This window comes from Aulonocara sp. 'chitande type north' Nkhata Bay, linkage group LG16 (assembly GCF_057382095.1).
Source record: "Aulonocara sp. 'chitande type north' Nkhata Bay isolate Kocher_YH1m ecotype deep benthic linkage group LG16, A_spYH_male_GT1.1, whole genome shotgun sequence".
In the NCBI taxonomy this organism is placed as follows: domain Eukaryota; kingdom Metazoa; phylum Chordata; class Actinopteri; order Cichliformes; family Cichlidae; genus Aulonocara; species Aulonocara sp. 'chitande type north' Nkhata Bay.
This window is the reverse complement of record NC_141359.1, coordinates 4019273-4046339: the sequence shown is the minus strand read 5'-3', so window position 1 is coordinate 4046339 and position 27067 is coordinate 4019273. Positions and strand designations below refer to the sequence as shown.

At 42.7% G+C, this 27067-nt stretch overlaps 1 protein-coding gene across 1 annotated transcript in view; it reads right to left on the bottom strand.

Moving 5' to 3' along the window:
• The window catches only part of LOC147310836 (contactin-associated protein-like 5), a 141494-nt gene that overhangs the window by 11315 nt on the left and 103112 nt on the right, over positions 1 to 27067 (bottom strand). Inside the window, exons 14-19 of the mRNA XM_086267733.1 lie at positions 22869 to 23025; positions 21507 to 21634; positions 20568 to 20738; positions 18635 to 18853; positions 13919 to 14158; positions 7160 to 7381 (exon numbers count right to left, since the gene is read on the bottom strand). Coding sequence (XP_086123859.1) covers positions 7160 to 7381; positions 13919 to 14158; positions 18635 to 18853; positions 20568 to 20738; positions 21507 to 21634; positions 22869 to 23025 — 1137 coding nt within the window. The remainder of the gene's footprint in view (positions 1 to 7159; positions 7382 to 13918; positions 14159 to 18634; positions 18854 to 20567; positions 20739 to 21506; positions 21635 to 22868; positions 23026 to 27067) is intronic.

The window sequence follows — 27067 nt, the reverse complement described above, 5'->3', positions numbered from 1 at the left end:
GCTCCAACAGAGCAAGGTCACTGTGGATAAAGTGTCTCCCCTGCCCTTCACTGTTTACAGAGACCCATGCAATTTGGCTGCTCAGGTTTAACACACACGAGCGGATTAGGGCTCTGGCTAAAAACTGCACAGAGGTGTCACTCAATGTGGCACTCGCAGGTTTGGATGTAGCGTGGCTGTTCGCTTAAAGCTCTGAGGTCTTTGTTGTGTCTCAATCTGAAAAATGGAGACTCTGAGGTGATAAGCTGTAACATATGCAGGGACCTTTTCCTCCAGGGTCCAAGTCAAGCAGTGGAGCTCAGGCTAAAATATGAGCCTGATATTTTCTCATGCTTAAGCTAACATCATGTTATACCTCATAGTAACGTTAGTAGGTTAACAGTAGGGGTGGGTTTTTATAATCGATTTATCGATTAAAATCGATTCTGGCTTGGATAACGTAAAATCGATTCATTAAAATCCTGAATCGATTTTTTAATATAAATTTATTTTGTCCAAAATGCCAGAATCTCTGGTGACATCTCACAAAATTTCAACAACCACCAAACAGTAAATGAGAGCAGGTACAGGGATTCTGCACATAGACTTAAACACACAGCGCGACCCGCGGATCAGAATCAGTTAGATGTCGCCTTTCTCACAGTCGGGGCTGAAAGCCGACAGCTCGCTGATCCGGGTCCGCGCTTTGTGTTCACGCCCTTTATGCGCTGATTCTAAAGCTGTTAGTTTGATCTCTCTCCAAACAATATTGACCGAACCAGCAGCAAAAGAAGATCCAAACGCTTCACATAAACATCGTCATGAATTCACTCTTTTACTGTTTTGCTTCCATTGCGATGCGCAGCTCTCTCTCTCTCCCTCTCTCCCTCCCCCTCTCTCCCCCCCCCCCCCCCCCGCTCTCTCTCTCGAACAGTTTCGCTTTCTTCATTATTCGCTTGCTTGTTACACAAGTCTACTGTTGTTTACAGCGCTGTCGGCCGCTGTTTTTTCCCCTTTTACATTCTTCCGAAAAGAAAACCTCATTTCTGCTGTTCAATACTGAACAAATTGAAACTTTTTAAAATTATTCAAAATGCAAAATGCTTAGCCATGTCTCTAATAAAACCGCTGTAACGTCAGAGGTAATGTTCATTAATTAATGGTTTTCTTTCGTTTTTGATGTACTGCAGAATATTTTTATAAAATCCCAGGCCAGGAAAATCACCTACATGTTTTTCTGTGTTTTATCTTCAGCTACTTTGACACAAAGGTATCTGCTGTGATGCTCACACCTTGGATAAAGTCTTGAGAATGTCAGCTTCCTTTTTATAGATACAAAAATATGTAAATGTCCTGATCTGAATTATAATATTTCTGACTGTCAAAATTTCCCAGATTTAAATCGAATCGAATCAAATTAAATCGAATCGTGGATCGAATCGATTCGGGACCTTGTGAATCGGAATTGAATCGATTCTAGAAATCAGTGACGATACCCAGCCCTAGTTAACAGTAACCATCCTAAATTTCAGTCTGTGTCCAAACAGTGTTTATTTCAGTCCCACAATTTATTTAAAGTGAAGTCGTACGTGATAAATAGCACCGCTACAGGAGATGTCAGTGGACTGCAGGTTAGATGTTGGGAGATCCTTCGGGACTTCCAGATACAGATGGGCAAACTGGTGACATGGGAAGCCCCCAGCAGCCTGCAGGCCTATTGCAGGGTACCCTAATGCAACCCACACTAGGGCTGGGCGAAATGGCCTAAAATCAATATCACGATAAATTGAGCAGTTAACCTCGATAACGATAAATGGACGATAACCACCCCAAGTGCCAAAAAAACAAACGGTTTTTTTTCTTCATTTGATGGGGCTGTGGCAGGCAGCATAGTTCCTCCAGTTATTTTGATAATATTATTCCCCCTAGACCTATTCATTGCAATTATATTATTACCACTTTAAAGGACTGTAAAATGTCACTGAAAATAAATGAAGACAATAGTAGTAAGTACTTTTAGTGGTTAAGATTTATTAACTGAACAAAATAAAAAGTGTAGGATACAATATGTAACCATGCTTTCTAAAAAATGTAAACAAAATAGTTTAATAATAAATGTTTCACATTGGCTATTCACAAAGTAAACAATGATTGTGCAAATGTAATGCCATCATGGACAAAGGCCTACCTCTGCTAAGGCCTTGAGGTACTATAACTTGTATAACTTGTAAACAAATAATGTCTGGTGGAGGAAGACGTTTTGCTGGTCCTCCTACTCTCTTCTCACTTTGAGCTTTTTTTATGTCTTCGAATTGAATCACATGGTTGTGCTGCAGGTGGTGGAAGAGGTTGGTTGTGTTACCTTGACTTGACGCAACAGTCTTTTTGCAGAGTTTACATTTAACAATTTTTTGATCAATATCATCCTTGTTGAATCCAAAATGTTGCCAAACGATTGATGATGCATTTTTTTTTGTTAACAAGCGTCTCCTCTTCCTCCTCCACCAGCTCTACCTCCGTCGCTGCTGCTTCAACATTTAAATCGTCCTCCATTTGTTCACCCGTGTCTCGTCTTGTTTCAGGTAGTAGAGTCATGTGACTCCACCCCGTCAAGTCTGTAACGTAGCACAGCGTCTTAAAGGGACATGAACATCGCCAACCTGCACATGCCTTTTGTTTTCTTTTTTTAAATACCGAATTTACCGACATGGGCAAAATGACGTCGATGAGAGTCATAAATTTCGGTAACGATAAATTTTTGATATATCGCCCAGCCCTATCCCACACTATAAGTTTTATCTACACTGAAAGTTTTAGGCTTAATCTTAAAAGTAGAGAGGCTGTCTGTTTCCTGACTCCAAGCTGGGATTTCACAGAAGAGCGGCCTCCCTTCTACTTTTAGATATCCCAGGAACCAGTCGGAGAGTTAGGTGCTCTGCTGGGTTTATGTGGTACTGTGAGGTTTGTAAGTTATGATGGGCTGATTATTCAAGACGTTGTATGTGAGGAGAAACATTTCAAATTAAACTTATTAAGGAAACAGATACAGAAAGACTATGGACCTACCAGCCCTGCCATAAACACTACTGCTGTTATAACACCCCGATTCTCCCAGTTATTTATTTCAAGTCAAGTTGTGCAAGTCCAATGAACAGCTTGAAATGGTACAAAGGTTAGTGGCAGAAGTTCACAAAGGTAAGGTAAGCTGTTCTGCAGTAATGGAGGCCGATCAGGCCTGGGAAGCTGCTGCTACAGGTACAGACCCCTCTGTTAAAGCAGTGCTGGACACACTGTGGTACCCTCGTCAGCATCAGCTGAACAGGACTGTACTGCAGAAAGTAGAGACAGACCATCATATAACATTATATCATATTGTGAGGAATATGACGAGAATACATTTGAACATGTGAAAATGTCACATAGAGCTGTCACCGCATGTGTTTACATGTGTTTACATGTGTTTACATTCCCCAATGCAAGACAGAGCTGCACGCAGCCTCCGATAATCATTCCAACAACCTCATTTGCAAAATATTGTTCGTACTGAAGGTGGAAAGAAGCTGAGCAGAAGCAGACTCACCGGGAGGAGATCCCAGCAGCTGCTGATGTGCCGCACAAACAAGTGACTCCTCAGTGTCACTAGAGCGCCTCGCTAGCTAGCTGCACTCGCTAGCTAGCTGCACTCCATATGACAGGAAGTGAAACGAGGGATGGGAATTAATGGTGCAGTTACATGTAATGGAAAAGCAGTTCTTTAAACAGCTGCTTCAAAAGTTGGACCTGAGATTTAACAAAGACACAACTTCCCACATGAGCTTTACAATGTGACACGAACTCCAGGGCTGAGTGACTTCAGTTATTGTTAAACTAAAGTGTTCAGCAGTCACCGCTGTGGTGCCACTGTTAAACTATACTGCTGCTGCACACAGGCAGGGAGTGTGTGACCAGTGACAGCAGCTAACTGGGAAATCTGGTTTCTGCATTTACTTAATGCTGCGGCCACAAGCTGCAGGCACACAGAGGCTTTTTCTGTCTTCACAGATATTTTTACTGCATATTTTGCATATATCGCCCACCCCTCGTGTGCATGCTGTATGTGACCGGCTCTGCATCGGGCGATCCATCAGCTGGTTGGCCGGCGCTGACACCTGCTGAGCTGCCACGACTGCGTTTGACTTTGTGACCCGCATAAAGTAATTATGTGCTTGACTTTCTCACGCATCAAAAGCACCAAGTGTCAACGGCACAATCTACACAACATTCAACAAACAGACCTTCACACATGCAGTGAGCTGTTGCTGTGCATTAAACTGAAGAGCCCTGCAAATATGACTAAATCCTTCTACTTTAGGCAGATTCTATTTTTTACACAATCGCTCTCAGCCTCCGAGTGAACTTGGAACCAGTTCACCGTCAAGGGAGCAATCTGCTGTGTAATTATGCATTATATCATTTGGTAACCATGGTAACAGGGATGTAGGCGTTCTCCCTGATACCAGAAAGGGGTTAAAAGAAAGGAAAACAGGTGTTGTGTAACTAACACCCTCCAATGCTGCAGGTGGGCGTGCTTAACCCCAACAAGACGTCGCAGTAACTGAGCTGCAGAGAGCAGAGACCATCGTTTCCATCTGTGGGATAAACCCTGTGTCTTCCTACCTTTTGTCTTTTGCGTGCTCGTGTTTGAACACAGGTGTGGGGAGCTGATGTCCTGCTCCATAAATCCATCTCCAGATTCTTTTTCTACCCATCCACCTTCAAATCTATGACACCCTGCTATCATGTCTACCGCTGTGGTTGACACCGCCTCCTTCACTGTTACCAGCGAACACCCATCCTCCCCACGCGGCCGTCCTTCAGACTCCTGACTGACTCAAATTCAGTTTCACAGCAGATACAGGTTTCGGTTACGTGTGAGCGCGACGCATGAAACAAACACAAATGGAGAACATAACAATGCAGCGTGGAACAGGAAATCAAAGCCATGTGGATGCATAAGTACTGTAAGAACGGGCCTCGTGTACTAACAGTGTACTAAATGCAGACGTCCCTCTGACCATGGATACAACTGACAGCCTGGCTGCCGTAGACTTTAGAGACTTACTCCCACTACTAACAATCATTTTTGTCCTATTTATACTGCAACAATGCACTTGTTCTGACTTCTTCCTTGGACGTCAGACGCTATCATTTAATTTTCTGTAGCCAGACTTCCTCCTTATTTTTGCCTGGATGGTGCAGATTTCTCTCTCACAACATCAGGGCAGTATGCACATAGTATGCAAACTGAGTCTAAAAGGCTGCTGAATAATTCAGATTCACCAGCATATTGGTGCAGGCTGGTTAAAGATGGTTACACACGTTTCATAAATCTGATGGTGCTATCTGATGATAGCAACTCATTTTTCAAAGCCCGGAAACAAAATCCAGACTTTCCAGTATCTGAACTCTGTGTCGGACCTTTTCCCTCCTTTCTCATCGGTGATGACACTTAAACCTTTAACAAAAACAAAGCTGCTTTGGCCTCTATGAACACTTCTCCCCTTCATGTAAGGCTGATTACTTTCTCATAGCTCCATTTGGATACTGACAGTGTTTAAAGTTAGCTGGTGCTTGCTTTGACTGACAGCTGTAGCTGCTAGCTGTCTGCTAGGCCTCGCTGGCCTCACCACTGTGTTTATGCCTTTTGGAGCATTTTAATGGAATTATCTGACATATAATACGGCCTGCTATGAACTACAGGCCATCCAATAAGATGCAGTTTTTATGATATTCCAGCTGTAATCTGATTACTGTGCTACGTACCACTAATTAGCAGTTGTGTGTGTGTTGTGCCCGTGCAGTTTATGGATTCAGTTTTCTAACCAAAGCTCTTTGGTGGCAGCTGTTGAGTTTTCCTTTCAGGTGGACCCCACACTGAGGTGGTCTGTGGGTCTGTTCCAGCCCCCGAGGAATATTCTGCCCATATATACAAGCTGATTACTTAGCAGCTGCCATTCATATAGGTTCAGTCCTACAGCAGTGTGGTGGATGCATCTGTGGCCAAGTGGACACGAGAAAGTGAGTGCTCTTTGACAAATGCAGCTAAAATGCAGCAAATAAGTAAATGAATGTAGTTTTGTTAGCACAGTGATTGTTGTTCATGCTGCTGAGCACCAACAGGTTTGTACTGCTAGGCTCCACTAACACTCACTACTACAGCACACAGATACATGTACAGTATGAGAACCGTCGTTTTCTATTCAGCATTATTTCTTCTTCTTCCTTCGAGTTCTCCCGTTAGGGGCCCCACAGCTGATCACCTCCTCCTCCTATTTAACAGCTCCGGAGGAAATAAAGGAGGAGAAAGCCTCGCTGCCGAGCACACTGGTGCCGTGTTTGCACACATTTCTAAAAGAAAGTGTACAAGCCTTCCACTCCAACAACTCCACCACCATTTTCCTGCCTCAAGCTGTGCTTTACTGTCCTCCCTGTTTCCCACACAGTGACCTGGTGGCAGCGCTCAATTCACAGCTGGTTTCATCAATAAAAGGCCCAAAACGCCTGCCCCAGCATGGCACCATGGTTTTCTTCTCACTCCCATTAGTGCCACTACATAACCCAGACTCTATTCAGAGTGCGATGCTTCTCTGGGAGGCACGAGACAGAAGAGGCTGCACTTAGGTTGTTTTCTCCTCTCTCCGTTACTACACTAATCAACTCGTTAACTCTGGCAAACCAGCTGTTGTCTGAAATCAAGACATGAACCATGTGACAGTGGAAGTGTTGACACCACATTTACAGTTATACGGTGAAATCCAGAGAAATCCACCCGAACGCTGAACTCACCCTTTGTTCACGTGTCAAAATTCCCCACCTGGACTGTAAAACAAACATGTGTCTCTTGATGCTCTTAAGAACAAAGCCCAGATTGCTCTGTGGTCAACACATACTCAAAATAACTACACAGGAATCCAAGTCAGAGGGCTACGGGGCCAAAGTGAACCTTGATTCATAAAAACAGAGTCAAAACAAATATTTCCTCCCATACTGTGAAAGAACTGCTGTAGTTCTTCAGATACCAGGATGTTATTCAGCGCGGCTTCTTTGCCTACGAGAAGCATGTTCATGTTTTTAAAGTTTGCATTCACAAAGAACACGGTTGCACAACTACAACATTTCCACGTGTGATTCCTGTACGTACCATTTGTGGCCAGGATGACAGCGATGTACTGCTGGCTGAAGGTGCTGACAGTGAGCAGCATGGCTGGTCTCTGGGAGGTGACGAAGCTCAAGGCCACGTCCTCTCTGGCTCTGCTGTCCGTGGAGGAGGTGGAGGCCTGAGAGCTTCTGTTCTGCATCACTGAGAAGGGCTCCTGGAAGGTGTAGGTGACGGAGGACTCTCTGTCGAAGGACACAGACACCTCTGTGCAGACACGGGGAAACAGAAGAGACGCGTTCAGGTGCTGATTCAGCCTTTAAAGAAAAATAACTCAATAAATAATCAGCGAGACAAAATCAGCGAGCTCCTTCAGATGTGGTTTATTCAGTATCAACTGGATTTCGTTGCTTACCTAAAAATAGCCCAGCTTCAGTGTCCATCCAGCACAGCAAGGCTGCAGCAAAACTCATTCTACTATTTCATGATATTCGTTTTCACCACTCGGGGCAATTTATCAGACTTCACACGGCTCCCTCTGTGCCCACAAATATTTTTCTCTCCCACAAATGCAGCCTCACTCCCAGAGACCTATAAACAACTTTGATGTGTAAAACTGTTGCAGTTCTCACACTCGACCATACAACCGTAAAACAAGCCTGCGAAGCACAGTGAGGAGGGTCGACAGCGTCCTTCCCCGTGCTCACTTTATTAAAGCTACGAGGTGCAGACATACAATAATGTATAAAGGCTGCTCACTCAGTGCTAGCAGGTAGCTAATAGGTACGTTTACAATATTATCACATTTTCATTTATATGAATTTCCACTGCAGTGTAACTGCATTTGCATTATTAATACTAAATGTTCACTGACAGTATTATTTGATTTTCATTCGGTATATTCAGAGTGGTCACAGAGTGGTCACAGAGTGGTCACAGAGTGGTCACAGTGTGGTCACAGTGTGGTCACAGAGTGGTCACAGAGTGGTCACAGTGTGGTCACAGAGTGGTCACAGAGTGGTCACAGTGTGGTCACAGTGTGGTCACAGAGTGGTCACAGAGTGGTCACAGAGTGGTCACAGTGTGGTCACAGTGTGGTCACAGTGTGGTCACAGAGTGGTCACAGTGTGGTCACAGTGTGGTCACAGAGTGGTCACAGTGTGGTCACAGAGTGGTCACAGTGTGGTCACTGGGCAACAGCTCATATCTGTGTTACACCTACACTCGTCTGCCCCGTTCACCTCAGACCAGCTGCAAGTGGTTTGACTCCTCACACTATGTTTGTCTTCCATCACCGGAAGAACCGTCTGGTTCCCCTGCACCAGTGTGCGGCTCATTACCTGCAGGAACTGTTTGCATTAACTTCATCAAAGCTTCACTGAACTTTTATTGTTGCAGGAAATCTGGAATTTGAGCAGGTTCCAAAAAGAAGACGATCACATTTGCAGTTTTACAGTTTCCCAAATACCTTCATGCTTAATGAAAACTGCCTACGTTTCAGTAGATATATGTATACACACACATATAAATATATATATGTGTCCAAGTTTCCTTTTAAACCTTTCTATTCATGACTGTGTTTGTTTGATACGCTGCAGCAAAAGCCTGGATGAACTGAACACCAGAGTTGTTTTTAACTATTAATCAAATTAAGCTTAATTAAGCTTCCATTAATTGTTATGTACACTTAACTAATAATCCAATCACATAGTGATATTGGCTTTAAAATCCATATTTGAATGCATTTCAATCAGTGTGCGTTCAGCTGATTCTTTCACTCATTCGAGAAAAGACGAGTAACAAGCTGGAACCAGGTTCGTCTGCAGGAGCCTGAGAGGACCTGACTGCAGCACCTGGTGCTGAGGCTGCGCTGCTAGCTTGTTTACTGTCTGGGTTAAAAAGCAAACCATAACTTAACGCTCAAATGAAATGCAGAACGTGTTGGAGAGTGGGTGGGATGAGATCCACGTTGCGTCTACCCACCATCTCAGTGTGCTGCTGCAGCGACGCGTTAGCAGTGAGTGTGTCAGCAGTGCTACAGTCTCTGCTGCTAGCACACACCACTGAAGCAGATAATCTGTAGTCAGCGGCAGCTCAGCTGCATGTCATTGCTGGGTGCCCGGCTTTCAACAAAAGCGTTTACACTAAGTAAAGAACAGAAGATGAAACTGGCTCCGTTCTGTCATGAAGCAAACACACTTTCATTTAAATCTCTGCAACTCCTGAACACGAACGCAACATGCACTCTATGGTAGACAGGATATACATGGATAAAATGAATCAATACTGCTACTTTGTATTCCTTCAGTCTTTGTGCTTTAGGGCTAGTTCTGATTTATGTAACTGAGGTGATTTTGCAGTTTAGTTTTGATTCACAGGGTCGTATCTGTAGGGACCACGTGTTGTGGAGGCTCAGGGAAATGAACAGTTCTCCAAAAACCTGATTTATACATGAAAATATTCTCAGCTTCTGGTTTGAAGTCTTACTTGATACAACACGAACGTCACTTTGTAACTGATGGACCCTGGAGTCAGCGTGCGCCTTTGACCATGTAAGTGACGAGCTGTGAGGAGGGGCCAGCGTCACTTTGCTTCACGGTCAGATCTGCTCTGTGTCACTTCCTGTTTTAACACACCAAAAGGATCTGCTTGAGGCTTGAAGACAGAACTTTACTAAGCGATGGGTCACTGGCACCACATCTACCTGTGGGGTTACACAGTGGGCCATTACCAGGACAGAGAAGGCACTAAATGTAGTGGGAGAGAGACAACAGGACATCCTGAGAGAGCGCGAAACTCAAGCTGCTGCAGTCACTACTCAAAACAAAGATTTCCATGTGATCGGTAAAGCTGTTACAGCAAGGAGAAGAAGCTCATTGGTTAGAGCTAGGGTTGCCAACCGTCCCTTAAAATACGGAATCGTCCCGTATTTAGAAACAAAAGTACACGTCCCGTATTGAGCTAATAAGGGACGCACTTTGTCCCGTAATACAGTGAGAATCAAAAGTGGCCTATAACTTTTAATGGAATTAACACTTTGTTTGAAAACATAATTCCCAGCCCCTCTCCTGCTTTGTGACCAATGAGCTGACAGCACACTTATGACAATTCGAGTATGACAATTCAGATTACCGCTCATCTCATTGGTCGAGGAAAGGTCGCTTATGGAGAAAATACCGGAAGACAACAGATGACCACAACAACAAGCATGGCCAACAGGGAAACAAACGCCGTCACTGCGGTGCAAGTCTCGGACGACAGTACACCTAAAGCTGGGCAAACACTGTGCGATTTTCAGTCGCGTTATTCAGCTCCTGCTCAAACTGCACGATTGACTCGCAGGGGTTAGAAGTTGGTAGGTCACGATGCAGGTCTCACACTATACGGCCCGATGCTCTGATGCGACCTGAGTGCTCACACTGTGCCTCCATAACATGAAGGTTATAACAGAAAATCTGTCGCTCGCTCTCTCTGTCTCTCACTCACACAGACACACCACCACCATCAACTTTGTTAAATTGCTAATGAAAAACATTGATCAGGCAGCTGTGATTGAGCAGCAATGTAGATCCAACTATTTTCACGGTTGTTGTGGTCGTGATAATTTTGTGAGGCCACATCGAAAAGGCTCGGATGAGCTTTCCAAAGTTCTACAAGTTGTGCCTCCATCGCTTGTGTCCAGATCACACGCTGCACAGCCGTGCTGCTCCGTCTTTTTCACCAACGTTTACGTTTGCGCGTGAGCAGTGTGAGCGGCTCACGAGCGATTGATGATCGGGAGCTGCTCGAGGTGTTAATCGCTTCTCGTTACCCCACGTATACTACACGACGCACGATGAAGGCCAAAATCGGGCCGATCACCAAATCGGTCGCACGACTCAAAAATCGGCTCAAATGGGCCAAAAATCGCACAGTGTGAGCCCAGCGTTAGAGCAGCAATGTTTGTTCGCTCAGAGAAAGGAAAAAGGCTGCAAAAGTACTGGGAGGACTGGGAAAAGGAAAACACCTGGCTGGGAAAATACACCATAACACCTATAAAGCGCACTGCACTGTGTGCCGGCGCACTTTTTCCATAGGCATGCTTCTAGTGGTGGGCACATGAAGAACATGAGGGGCGTGAAAGCTCGGGGAACCCTTAATCAATTTTTTGTCCGCCAGGCCACGGCAGAAGCAGATATGATATGTAAACACTGGTTTGTTGTTTAAACCCTCTGGTTAAGGTTAATATGGGCATGTGCAGTGAATATCAGCGCTATGTGGCCAGAAGTGTAATAATATAATTTATTTTGTGTAATAAACAACTGCAAGGATAGATGATTACAACAAATAGATGACTAATACATAAAAGTAATACATAGATGAATAATGATGATGAGTTATGATGCGTAATCATGGGAACAAGCGGGTTTACAAACCTGATTAGCTTTAGAAAAGCTGAAATAATACCTCAGCTGAAGCCAATTGTACTAAATGCACTATATGTGCACAGTTACAAGAATGTTTTTCGTTCTATTGTTTTCTATTAATTTATATAATTTTAAGTTAAGCAGGACAGAGTTCTTTTAAAGAAAGATTTACTTATATTCTCAAAAGTTAAGCATGACAGGCTTCTGTTTAAGAAGGAGACCTGTTTTACTGTGTTAATGTTGTCATTTTGAGCTAAAAATAAATGGCTAAATGATCATTTGTTTCACATACGGTCATATCACAAAGAATAGAATATGCATCTACTTAAATCAAATTCAAGTCAAATGGTTAAAAAATAATTTCACACACAAAAAAAGAGCTACCACACTGGGAAGGGTGAAGACAACTGGGTTGCCCGGCCCTGGCCACGAGGTGTCCCTTATTTATTTTTCAGGGAGTTGGCAACCCTAGTTAGAGCTCCAGCACGCACTCAAAGTATCACTATCACTGAGAACAGACGAGCATGTGCAGATGAATATGTCAGTCAGCTGGCGAGCACATGGGGATGCAGCTAAATGTTTGCTTTCACTCACACTGCAGAGAGGAAAAAGCTTTCAGTGACAAACTGTTAGTGTGACTTTGTTTCCCTGAACGTCTGCAGCACACGTTAGTGTGACTTATACAGCAATAGAGACACAATGGAAGCGCGGCAACATTAAATAATCGGGAATGATCCTGTCAGATGCAACAGCACTGCATTTAAACTGTTTCCACATGACAAAACTTTGAATATGCAGTGCTTGAAAATCTGCTTCAAAAAGCTCGCACTCCCACGCAGAGCGAGATGAAGCTGAAACCACGCCTGCAGAAACAGCCAAACCACGGCTCGCTGTAAGAAACCAGCAGCATCTTTGAAACGAACAGGTTAACATTCCAGACAGGACGGAGCAGCGTAAATTGTACTCTGTGATTAGGCATATTTGCAGCCAGGCTTTTCATCTCTGTTCCCACAGAATGTATATTCAATTTGTTTCTTTGTACTGCATCCATATGCTTGTTTTCACAGCCTGCTCCTCTGCTATTTGTGCTGGCTGTTGATGGGTTTTTGTTGTGATTGTGTCTGCTCTCTTCTCTGCTCACAGACTGCATGAGATAATTTGTTCTAATGCATTTGAAATGTTCTTGGAGCTGGAGTCAGGACAGGTATTAATTGCCTTCTGCATTACTTGCATTTGCTATCGGTTCCCTGTAATGGAATAACCTCGACGGTGATCGATCATCTGTTTGTTAGAATTAACATCATTCAATTAAAGGAGGGTCTTAGAAAAATGCATACACTATCGGTCTTAGAGCCACAAATCGACCACGCCCAAAAAAGTGCTATAAAAAATTTATATATTAATATTTTTTTCCACTTTAAATTAGCCAATCTTTTAGACCTACTTCTCCTTGAAATATTCATGTCAAGTTTTAATTACATTTCGCGGATTTTAACCCTTTATATCCCGGTTTCGTCACATGAGCGCACTGCTTTTTTTGCCCCAAAAACATAAAACATAAAATATTTTCCAAAAAAACCATTTGAAGTAATATTTTATTGTTATTATAATTAGGCCTTTAGATGGACAAAAGATTGGCACGAACATTAATTTCGATCCGGTTTTAATTTTTTTTCCAGAAGCCAAAAATGTCCCCAGGCGGCGCTGCTGCTCCTGCTCCCCCGGGGAGGAGTGCCTCTGCCGCGGGTGTGTTTCGCGCAGCGCCGGAGCATATGGTTCGGTTCCCGTGTCTGCAGCACACACTACCACGTGAAAACAAATACGTCATTTCCTGTTGATTAAAAAAATAAATAAAAAAATCAAACGAACCTAAGGGCAGAAAATGGTCCGGAACGAGCAGCGGGCCAAGCTTCTGCTGTACGCGGGAAATTAGTCTGCCTTTTCCGGGTATCTGTCTCGAGCAGGCCGCTGGAGAACATGTGTATGTTCCAGCAGGCGTCACATGTGGAGCAAGGGCGCCACCCGGTGGACAAATAAAAAAATTACAACTCTAAGGCCAGTACTGCAAGCGGAAGCGGAAACATAACCGAAGACGATCGATTTGACCGTAATTTTTTTGCCGTGAAAAATAGCGTTTATAATGGGTTTCAATGGGGCACAAATCGACCACTAGGTCCAATAGCGTAAGTTTATCGCTAGCTTAGCCACTGAAGCTAATTTCCGGAAGTCATACTGAAATTTTAACAGTAAATGTGACCGAACTTTTTTTTGCAGACTTTCGCTATATTCCATTCAACACTGTGCAAATGGCAGGTAATCAAAATTTGAAAATAGCCACAAATCGACCCAAGACTCTCCAGGGGTTACGCAGCCTGCACGGTTGTTTCCAAGGACTCACCTTGGTTGCAGGTGGTTCCTCCGTAGGCAGACTGTGAGCAGTCACAGATGTAGCCGTTGCTTTTCTCCACGCACCTCCCTCGGTTGTGGCAGAGGCTGCTGGATCCGGTGCAGTAGCCGGGACAGCCGGCGCTCACTCCCGGCGTCATCTTGGCCCTCTCCTCCAGATCGAAGCTGACACCATTGACGGTCAGAGACCTGATGCAGCCCAGGAAGCCTCTCTGCTGGGACGCCGTTCCTCCTGAGACACACATTTAGGATGCACAGGTGATGTGGTGGTATAACGCCCTGCGGCAACTTTAAAATCAGGGTTCGTTTAAAACTGAATGTTAAATCCACGAAGTCGCCAGTGAGCTACGCAGCGATGAAGTCAAGATGAGCTTGTGTTTTAGCCACACGCTAAAGAAGTTTCAGAAAGCAGAAAAAATGGCCTTTGAAAGAGCTCGGCTGTCCTGAGCTACGTGGATATGCTAGGTCGCTACACGCAGAGGTGGACGCAAACCTTAAAGGGGTCACTGTTGCATGTTTAGAGGTGCTGTGCGCGTTCAGGAAACATCACCAAACTGATATATAAATGTATAATTTGATAGACGAGGTGTTGTGGGCGAAACAGGACAGAAGAAATATGACTCGTGACAAATTTCTCCTTTCTGAAGGTGGAAGACGGATGACTTGAGATTGAAAATAATTTATCTGAGAAATAAAAATACAAATGTGTGAATATAATCTCCTTTCATGATCCCCCGAGGCTGACAGATGATACTTGTTAAATCCTGTATTGTTCCACATCGACTGAGGCTCTGCCTATATTTATATATATAGCAGGCATTCGTAATGAGCTGCCTCAGGTGAAATCTCTGGTGAAATAAGGCATGTTTGTGATGGTGGGAGCTGTGTTAGCTTTTGTGCACACGCTGACATTGTGGGGCTCTGTGTGTTTGGCACTGGGCTGACCGGAGGATTCAAACCTTAAACTGGCAACAGTGTAACTGTTACGCTTCTTGGTTACACGTGCCAGCTCAGCAGTGAGCAGCAGCATCTGAAATAAACACAATTTTAGAAGCTGCCAAGTCTCTTACAGGCATTTTGTTTTCATTCAGTTTAATAAAAGTGTAATCTGAACATGATGACATAAAAGTAGAACCAGTATGTAAAGTACAGCCTGTGTGGAGGACAAACGTTCAGCGAGTTTAGCACACGACTGAAAAACAGAGCAACAACATTTGAGTGAATGGACTCGATGGATCCCAGTGCTTTAACAAACACGTGTCGAGTATCAGGTTCATGTAAATACTCTCCTCCCTCTAAGCCTTCATTTTCCATTTTTCTATCTGTGTGTGAAACTTTTCATTGGGAACATAAATTTGACATGTTTGAACCTTGAAGGCAACACTGCGCAAACATCTACCTGTAAAGCTGCTGAATGGATAAAATAATGGAAAAGAGCGATTGCATGGACAGTGTGATATAAACTCATCTTTGTATCAGCGATTAAAAACGTCCATCCTGGCAAAATGTAAAGTGCAAATATCCACAGTTGGATTTTCAGCTTTGAAGCTGAAACTTAGGCGCACGTGTTTTATGCAGAGCACAGCCACAGCCACACTTTACAGGAACAACTAAAGAGTGATTCTCAGCTTCATCTGACAAAACAGCACCAGCTTCAGGTCTTTGCATTGTGAGCGAGCTGTGAGCCAACTCTGGGCCAAACTTTAGAAAGTGTTTCCAGTCGAGCTTTGGGGATTTTGCAAGGTCCATGAACTCAAAGTCTGCACATCAGTCCTTTTCCACGACGTGCAGCGGAAGCTCACAGATGTTCCTGCGAGGCCGTGAAACAGAGAATCACACGTTGTGTCTTTATGATTACACACACACACTGTCTTTATATTTACAAAGCTTCTAATCAAGGCTGTTATTTTTGTCTGGAAACATCAAAGCTGCTGTTTTTAATATTCATTCTAATATTGTCTCTGTGAAGTGTTGTTATCTCCTCCCACAAGAGCAGGAAACGACATTTCAGACACAGTCACATGTTAGCATGAGACCAAACTCAACATCACTTCTGCGCTTTATGAAAATGAAATCTTCAAAAGATGTTTTTCTTGTGAGATCCACCGAAGATCGATTGTCCTCTCACTAACAAATGATTTCAGAAGGTGAACGATCCATTAGGTGAGGAAAAAACAGAATTTAATGGGATCTCTCTTTATTATTAAGCAGAGAGATTAAAATGTCAGCGTGTGAACGGCTGCTGCAGAAATATGAGCGGAAGAGAGCAGACACGCTCGCTGACCAAGACCAATCATGAAAAAACAATAAAATACATTTGAAATTGGCTTAACAGCAGAGCAATGCAGATCTTAATATAACACTCCGATGATGTATGTGTATTTAAAGAGCTTTTGTTGCTGTAACTACATTTCCTCTCCATCCTGGCTGTGAGCAGATAAATCCTTCCTGTGACTGTCAGAGTGGACATCGAGAGGAAACAGCGACGCTGCTGTCAGACGACCCCCCCCCCCGCCGAGCTTCATGTTCACTTCAGCTCAATTCAGCTTCATGAAGTTTGGGCCTAAAGCTGTAACGATCCACAGGGTGCAGGCCCAAGTACAGGACACGAGACACAGAGCGAAATGCAAACACATCTGTCTGACTCAGGGGAGAAAAATGGCAAGGAGCTGATTTGCAAGGATGAAATCCTTTTTGCAAAGATTTCACAAGGAAACACAAGGAAAGCTCAATGCCAGGCACTGCTAAGAGAAAGTGGAACGTGACAAAGGGAACTGAGGGAGCATCTGCTGGGGCAACAATGATTCATTGATGGCAGCAGGGGGCAAAAAATCAAAGAATTTACAGAAAAGCAAAAACAAGTGACAGCAAGTGGATCATTTTCACAATAATGCAAAAAGAAGTTAAAGATAAGATTGTGTCATTGCACAGTCAGACTAGAGTCCAGACATCCATCAAAAATGGTGGAGGGCCATGTCTGCAGCTGTGAGCAGCAGAGCCTGTAGGTGACCACTCGAGAGTGACAAAGATGGATTTCCAGGTAGCGGAAAGGCTGAGCACCTGAGCTGTGACAACAAGGAGCGACTTGGAAAAACTCTGTGAACTGAACGAACTGGCAAGGAAACGGCTAGAACGACACTTCAAGCAGAGCAAGATGCACTGGGAGCGAAGGTGGAGGCAGAGTATGTACACAATAAAACAGGAAGTTAACAGAAACCCCAAACCATGATGATAACAAGCAACATGGACGATAACGACACAAGAGCAAGTCTAGCAACAGTTTTAGAGAAATAAATAAATGAGCAGATATAAAACACATTTATCCAAAAGTCTGTTTAATTACAAATATATTTGTAATATTCAAAAAAGCTCAGCAGCTACTAGCTGTGCTTGCACACGCTCAGTATCAGCAACAGCACACAAGCATCAAAGAGAGACACTACCAGTGTCACCAACACTCAGCCCAGTCGGGTCAAAGTAAAAGATCAAACTAACAGGATGAATGCAGCGTTTACTGTGGGCATCAGAGGCAGCTCCGCCCTCTCTGTCCTAATCCCCTCACACAGTGAAGCACTGATATGCACACTTCATATACTGCAGTCCACAAGCTGAAGTGATTCTTCAGTTAGCGAAAAGCTAGATTATTGGCAAAAGTTCACATCTGTGAGCTCAGAAAATAGAAATGACATCTGAGTATTTCACAGCAGGAACGACATGCTTTTATCACACTTGTCTCATAACGATGCAACTTGCTGTCTGACAGCATGTCGTGCCTTCAACAGCCAGAGACGATATCTGTTGCCACGTCGCAGTAACATGATTTGCTGCCACTAAACCAGGTTTCCCACCTTTCCAGCTGCACTTGTAGAACAGCCAGCAGGAGTAATCTCCCCTCCAGGATTTCTGCAGGATTTGAAAAATCCTAAATCAATGCTTTTTAAGACATTTAAGACCTCAAGAAATAAAAATGAACAGTGACTAAATGAATTCAGGCTTATTGCTAAGCTCAGGTCAGAGGTGCAAAGCTCCAGTGCTGGAGGGCCGGCGTCCCTGCTGCAACACACCTGAATAACATTAGCAAGCCTTGACTGCACGCTGAGGAGGCAGTCCAGCCATGTGACTCCTGTTACAGCAGCTCATGAGTGAATGCACAGTGCAACACAAGTACTTTCTTAAGATTTATTGAGATTTACTGGAGCAGGGTAAAAATATAAAGTCAAACTTCCCTTTCTCTTGTTTTTCCATCTCCCAGAGTTCTCCTAGTTTGCTGTTCATCCCAGAAAATCCCATCTTTATACAGAACCTGCTTACGGACCAGTTATTCCATGTTGATATTAGCAAAGCATTAAAACAAATAAGCAAAACAAGTGACACGAAGCCTCTGACGGCAGCGTTGTTCTATGAAACAGGAAGGTGTGGACGTTTCCTCTCAGGCTCTGTGAATAACGATATGCCCAAAGTTTGACCAGCGAGAGCCAAAAATGACTTCGTACCACAGCTTTACCTGAACCTGCTGACCTGAAACCTCAGGGGTCACTGCTGCAGGCTGACTGGATAACTGCATGTGTGAGAAGTTAACATGTATTCATAATAGAGCACCCAGGGAGAGCATTTCTCTACAAAGGCATGTTTACATGTTTCTGCACTGCCTGTTTAAAAGTCCTTTAATGCAGACCTGAGTAGTGGAGTGGGTGTGATCTCAGCCTACCTACGAACAGCTGGCTGCTGAGCCGTAAGCGGAGGTGTCCGTCAGCCGGAGCCTCCAGGAAGCGGAGGGGGAGCTGGTCGACCTGCACGGAGGCCTCCTTGGCGTTGCGCTCCGCCCTCACGTAGTGCCACTGCCTGTCATTCAGAGGGACGTGGGACTTCACGGACAGGACCGCCGGACCGTTTCCCACGTCGAAGGAGAAAGTCACCACTGAGGGAGCTGGGAGCCACACACACACACACACACACACACGCACACACGCACACACACACACACACGCACACACACACGCACACACACGCACACACACACACGCACACACACACACGCACACACACACGCACACACACACACACACACACACACACACACACGCACACACACACGCACACACACACACACACACACACGCACACACACACGCACACACACACACACACACACACGCACACACACACACACACACACACGCACCATTCAGGTCAGACTGAATGCGATATTAGGTTTTTATGTTCTTCTCTATCCTGCCTTTCTGATGCAATCTGATACGATGCTGCTGGGAGAACCTGATGACCTGCATAGATTTATGAGCGGCTCAGCTGACAGCTCGTCAATATTTCACAGTGTCTCTGATGCTGCATTCGTACATAATGGCTCCAAATATCCTCACCATTCCTCCAGATAGGATGTGAACGCAACACACTGCAATCAACAACCTTACCTTTAGCTAATGACACAGCGCTGTGGAACTGCATGTGATGGCTGCATATGCACTGCGTACTAAGATGAACTAATATTCTGATTTTCTTAAATTTTCCACAGTCAGTCTGATTCATTCCTGCTTCGGTGAACACATCAGGCGTCACTGCACAGGCCACGAAGAGCGACTTTGTGACAGCATGACATTACTGGTGCGTGTGTCATTAGGATTACATCATTCAGTGGAGTCCTCACACGCTGCTTCTCTGGGAAATTAGACTGTCAGCAGGAGCTAGCATGTCCACCTGAGACTGATCAGCAGGCTTTAGGAGGCGCTCTGTGCTAATACGTGGGTACAACACTGTCGTAATCACAGACTGATTAGTAACCAGGGTGGTTTATAAACAATACCACCATGGTCATGTCATGTTAACAAGTTGTTAATTTCACTAATTAAATCCATTTCTACAAAGTCACCCATTTCTAAATCATCAGCAGTTTCAGACATTGCTGCTGTTTCTATAGTTTGTCTTCAAAATGATCTACTTACCCCGGCTACGCTTATTAGCACAAACGAGGTGTTAGCGCTGTATTTATGGATGCAGACTGCTAATCAAACTATTCCAATAATGAGTTTTCCACTTGTGGTTTTGGTCACATTTATTCGTTTTATTAAATATCTGTTACGTCTTAAAAAGCAAACACGGCCTCTCCTGAACCCTGCAGCCACGTTTGGCCCGCTTGGATCAGCTCGTTACGTAGCGCCTGCATGTACACGGTGCTTTTGTAGTCTTACGGCTCAGAGTCACATTTTAACCGTACACTCGTGCTGCACTTTACTCCACACACAGTCCATATGATGACACAGTGAGGCGTGACTTCACAAACCTACACGTGTCATCACAGTGCTCTGCTCTGATAGCAACCTGCAGGCTGCACGTTATGCTTTAAGCAGGTGTCGTTAAAAACAGTGTTATTTTCATTATCACAGAGAAGACATTCATAACAGCTATGCACACACACGTGTGTGTATGTACATGCACTCATGTCCATGTGCGAACCCTCTGATTTATTCCACTGTCTAAATGTTGTTTTATTACCAGAATCAGATCAAACACACGGCAGCAGCTTAAACATAACCTTAAGCTAATGTTTCCCAGTTATGACTGAACTGCTCTTGTTTGTAGTTTGTGTGTATTGCACGTCTCATACTGTAGACACAACGTGCACTCACAGCTAAGCTCGACTCTGATGAAGTCCTTGAGGCCCTGGTTCTCCAGGAACACTCCAGAAGGAGCGCTGGTCTTGAAGTAAAAGGAGATGTCAGACGCCAGCTCTGCCTGTAGGGTGGGGAAGTACAGGTACGACGACTCCTGGTAGAAAGAGGCTGCGTTCCATATCGACCCTGGAAGGACAGGAAGAAGCGAAAAGAACGTAAAGATGACGAAGTGAAGGGAGGAGGCGGTGAGCGGAGAAGCTGTGTCACGCTGCATCTCGAGGACATTTTTGTTCATCAGTGTAAAACCTGTGACTTTTGCAGAGTCTTATTTCCACCAGCAGGTTTTCAGTCCAATGCAGCACATAAAACTCAATAACTCTTGTTAGGAGAGTTCATTGCCATGTGACGCTGCGCTGCTGAAATACTGAGATCAAAAATTCCTGTGAAAGAAAATCAGTCTTTTACAAGATACTTTGGTTCTGCAGAGAAGATCGAAAAGCAAATAATCCAAGACATCGGTGAACATGCAGCAACCGTACGTGGCACACAATAGGTGACATCACAGGGTCTGAAACACTGTAGCTATCCTCTAAATAATTTATACATTACATGCATTATACATCATCAGCCAGACGTTTGATGTGTTTAAGAAGCTTTGATAGCTGCTATTACACTTAAAATAGACTTATTTGGGGGCGGGGGATGGGGGAAGCTGGCACGCAGCAGCACAAAATCAAACCCCAGCCCTCTGCAACACCTGCAGATATTTACTGGAAGCGAACTGAAATCTCTGTGATCCTGCCTGCACCACAGATGAGGCTTTAACTCTCGATCCAGCGACAAACATAAAAGCACAAGTCGCAAAGACATTGTGTGAACATTTTGTGTCTCTAATCAGCCTCCATCTGCAGCCAAATCTGGAACAGTAGCTTCAACAGTGAGGTGATCACCTACTGTCTCCATAACAACGCAGAGGGCCGATGTGGTAGACAGCCTGCGAGCCCATTCTGTCGGTGTCTCCGATCACTATCTGGCTCACTGGTAGGTGGTCTTTGTAGGAGAGGACTCCTGTGTCATTAGCCCTGTGACAGAACAGAGAAAAGAACCGAATAAATAGTAATACACCAATCCTCAGGGGCCCGATTCTTTCATGGGTTCCAGATAAAGGCTGACTTTCAGCTCCGTTAGCACAGAGCGCGCGGTAAACACCCCATAAAGGGAACCATCTATCACAGAGCACACATTTGCCTGTGAAAACATGGAGCTGCAAGCAGGAAGGCTTTGGAGTGGATTAACGCAGCATAAACAAAGCCATTGAGAATGTTTAAACTCCAGCACAGCCTTTGTTTCTTCATTCATGGCTCAGAAACGATGATGAGTTTAATCAAAAGTGAAATATTATGTAATTAATCATTTTGGATTAAACTGTGCTATATGTCAAAGGCATTTTCACACAATCCCAAACAGATAATGAGCTGCAGATATCGGAGTGTGAAAATGACATTGAACACTGTATGATCTACTCGCTTCATTTTTAGCAGACAAATTTCGACAAAATCCTGGAACCTGAGCTGCTCGTGGTGGTAGCGTTCCCTCTGGGAGGAGCACAACGGCGACTCGTTAGTCACATGGTCTGTCTCACAGTTCATGGATAAACCATCCATTTGTCATTATTTCATGTGTCCTTCTGTTTCCTACACACAGCTGTGGTCTCACATCAGTGTGGATCAGATTATCACTGCCTCCTACAAAAAAGTAGGTTCTTTGTAAAACGCGGATGTGTGACATCAGCTAAAGAGACGACATGTCCAATGTTTTAAACACAAACAAGCTGAGAAACGTGCAATAAGAAAATAAATGTGTGTGATGGAGAGGCTGCCAGGTACAAAGACGGGCAGCTTCCACAAGAAAGGTGTTCCTGACTGAAAACACACACACACCCTGTCCAGCTGTAGTGAGGGGTCTGGGAGTCGACTGGCCCGTCTGCAGTCAACAAAGAAGCTGCAGTAAGTCCTTTATCAGAAAACCAGGGAGGCTCGAGAAGCTTTCAAAGGCAGAGCAGTGTGTGCAGCACATCCAGTGATGATGCAAATGATGTAAAGATGAAACAGAAGGTCTCGCTTCCTAAATCTAGAACGCTGCACTGGACTCTTTTACATCAACGTGAGGTTTAAATGATTTATCATCATTTTTGATTGTGTTCGCTTTAACCTTTGGTAGCTGTTTTTTTGCAGTAGCAGTTTTATAATTCACCTACAGGATACAGAATAGTGTTCATGACGTGAATAAAAGCAGCCATGTGTGCGCTGTCTGTACCATGTGTCTGTGTCAGCATCACAGTTGCAGAAGTAGTTCATGTCAATGCAGTTCTCCTCCAGGCTGCAGGAGCACTGCTGAACTCCAGGCAGGAAGCCTCCCCAGTAGCTCCTCTTTTCTCCTTCCCGGTCCAGCCACCACGAAAGCGGACTGCCATCTGCAACCAAACCACAGTCAGCACGCCGCTGCAAAGGGCTCACACAGTACAGCAAATATAAGTAAAACCACTGGCTTTAAAAAACAACATGAAACCCAAAGACCGTTTCTTTCTTTTAATTTACAACAACACCATCGAAAAGAAGTATGAAATAAAATATTATTATTATTGTTTCTTTTAAATGCTGTGATGTGATAAACAGTGAAATGACGCCACACTACCTGAAACCAAAAACATAACTAAAGGGTTAAACAGCTTCAATCAGTGTGACCCTGCTCTGCACAGAGGCCAGCTGGCATGGAGAAGCCCATTAAGCCACATGTCACAATGCATAATCAGTGTTACATGCTGGGGGGCTCTCATCCTGCAGCATTATAGGCAAAGATTTATGTATGGATACATGTCACAGCAGTGAGCAGTGGGGTCAGAGGCCGGAAGCATCCCTGTGAAACTCACTTTAACATCATCCATCACTTTGGCAAAACTGGTGACACAAATGTTAATTGTATGCATAAGTGAGGAGCTACAGGAACAATGAGTATGCACCAACATTTGCATTACAAAGGATGGGAATAATCCACATCTTTATCCTGTGTATTCATCGCTGTCCGCTGCACATTTTAAAATAGTCCTGAGACATCAAACAGGAACACAAACCACAACAGGCTACAATCAATACATCCTGCAGGAGAGGTCTCTCTAATCACATCCTTTAACTGGCTGAATACTGACAGGAAAAATGTGTTTCCTGTCTCCTTCACAGAAATGACTGTTGTGATACATCATTGCCCAATGTATCACATGCATGTATCAATGTATCACATGCATGTATCAATGTATCACATGTATGTATCAATGTATCACATGTATGTATGTATCAATGTATCACATGTATGTATCAATGTATCACATTCACATGTATGTATCAATGTATCACATGCATGTATCAATGTATCACATGTATGTATCAATGTATCACATGCATGTATCAATGTATCACATGTATGTATCAATGTATCACATTCACATGTATGTATCAACGTATCACATGCATGTATCAATGTATCACATGCATGTATCAACGTATCACATGTATGTATCAATGTATCACATGTATGTATCAATGTATCACATGCATGTATCAATGTATCACATGTATGTATCAATGTATCACATTCACATGTATGTATCAACGTATCACATGCATGTATCAATGTATCACATGTATGTATCAACGTATCACATGCATGTATCAATGTATCACATGTATGTATCAATGTATCACATGTATGTATCAACGTATCACATGTATGTATCAATGTATCACATGTATGTATCAATGTATCACATGTATGTATCAACATATCACATGTATGTATCAATGTATCACATGTATGTATCAATGTATCACATGCATGTATCAATGTATCACATGTATGTATCAATGTATCACATGTATGTATCAATGTATCACATTCACATGTATGTATCAATGTATCACATGCATGTATCAATGTATCACATGTATGTATCAATGTATCACATGCATGTATCAATGTATCACATGTATGTATCAACGTATCACATGTATGTATCAATGTATCACATGTATGTATCAATGTATCACATGCATGTATCAATGTATCACATGTATGTATCAATGTATCACATGTATGTATCAACGTATCACATGTATGTATCAATGTATCACATGTATGTATCAATGTATCACATGTATGTATCAACGTATCACATGCATGTATCAATGTATCACATGTATGTATCAATGTATCACATGTATGTATCAACGTATCACATGCATGTATCAACGTATCACATGTATGTATCAATGTATCACATGTATGTATCAACGTATCACATGTATGTATCAATGTATCAGATGTATGTATCAACGTATCACATGCATGTATCAATGTATCACATGTATGTATCAATGTATCACATGTATGTATCAACGTATCACATGTATGTATCAATGTATCACATGTATGTATCAATGTATCACATGCATGTATCAACGTATCACATGCATGTATCAATGTATCACATGTATGTATCAACGTATCACATGCATGTATCAACGTATCACATGTATGTATCAATGTATCACATGTATGTATCAACGTATCACATGCATGTATCAATGTATCACATGTATGTATCAATGTATCACATGTATGTATCAATGTATCCCATGTATGTATCAACGTATCACATGTATGTATCAACGTATCACATGCATGTATCAACGTATCACATGTATGTATCAATGTATCACATGTATGTATCAACGTATCACATGCATGTATCAATGTATCACATGTATGTATCAATGTATCACATGCATGTATCAACGTATCACATGCATGTATCAACGTATCACATGCATGTATCAACGTATCACATGTATGTATCAATGTATCACATGTATGTATCAACGTATCACATGTATGTATCAATGTATCACATGCATGTATCAATGTATCACATGTATGTATCAATGTATCACATTCATGTATCAATGTATCACATGTATGTATCAATGTATCACATTCACATGTATGTGTCAATGTATCACATTCACATGTATGTGTCAATGTATCACATGCATGTATCAACGTATCACATGTATGTATCAACGTATCACATGCATGTATCAATGTATCACATGTATGTATCAATGTATCACATTCATGTATCAATGTATCACATGTATGTGTCAATGTATCAATGTATCACATGCATGTATCAATGTATCACATGTATGTATCAATGTATCACATTCACATGTATGTATCAACGTATCACATGCATGTATCAACGTATCACATGCATGTATCAATGTATCACATGTATGTATCAATGTATCACATGTATGTATCAATGTATCACATGTATGTATCAATGTATCACATTCATGTATCAATGTATCACATTCACATGTATGTGTCAATGTATCACATTCATGTATCAATGTATCACATGTATGTATCAATGTATCACATGCATGTATCAATGTATCACATGTATGTATCAATGTATCACATGTATGTATCAATGTATCACATTCATGTATCAATGTATCACATGTATGTGTCAATGTATCACATGCATGTATCAATGTATCACATGTATGTATCAATGTATCACATTCATGTATCAATGTATCACATGTATGTGTCAATGTATCACATGCATGTATCAATGTATCACATGCATGTATCAATGTATCACATGTATGTATCAATGTATCACATGCATGTATCAATGTATCACATGTATGTATCAATGTATCACATTCATGTATCAATGTATCACATGTATGTATCAATGTATCACATGCATGTATCAATGTATCACATGTATGTATCAATGTATCACATGTATGTATCAATGTATCACATTCATGTATCAACGTATCACATGCATGTATCAATGTATCACATGTATGTATCAACGTATCACATGTATGTATCAATGTATCACATGCATGTATCAATGTATCACATGTATGTATCAATGTATCACATTCATGTATCAATGTATCACATGTATGTATCAATGTATCACATGTATGTATCAATGTATCACATTCATGTATCAATGTATCACATTCATGTATCAATGTATCACATTCACATGTATGTGTCAATGTATCACATTCACATGTATGTATCAACGTATCACATGCATGTATCAATGTATCACATGTATGTATCAACGTATCACATGCATGTATCAATGTATCACATGCATGTATCAATGTATCACATGCATGTATCAATGTATCACATGCATGTATCAATGTATCACATGTATGTATCAATGTATCACATTCATGTATCAATGTATCACATTCACATGTATGTGTCAATGTATCACATTCACATGTATGTATCAACGTATCACATGCATGTATCAATGTATCACATGTATGTATCAACGTATCACATGTATGTATCAATGTATCACATGCATGTATCAATGTATCACATGCATGTATCAATGTATCACATTCATG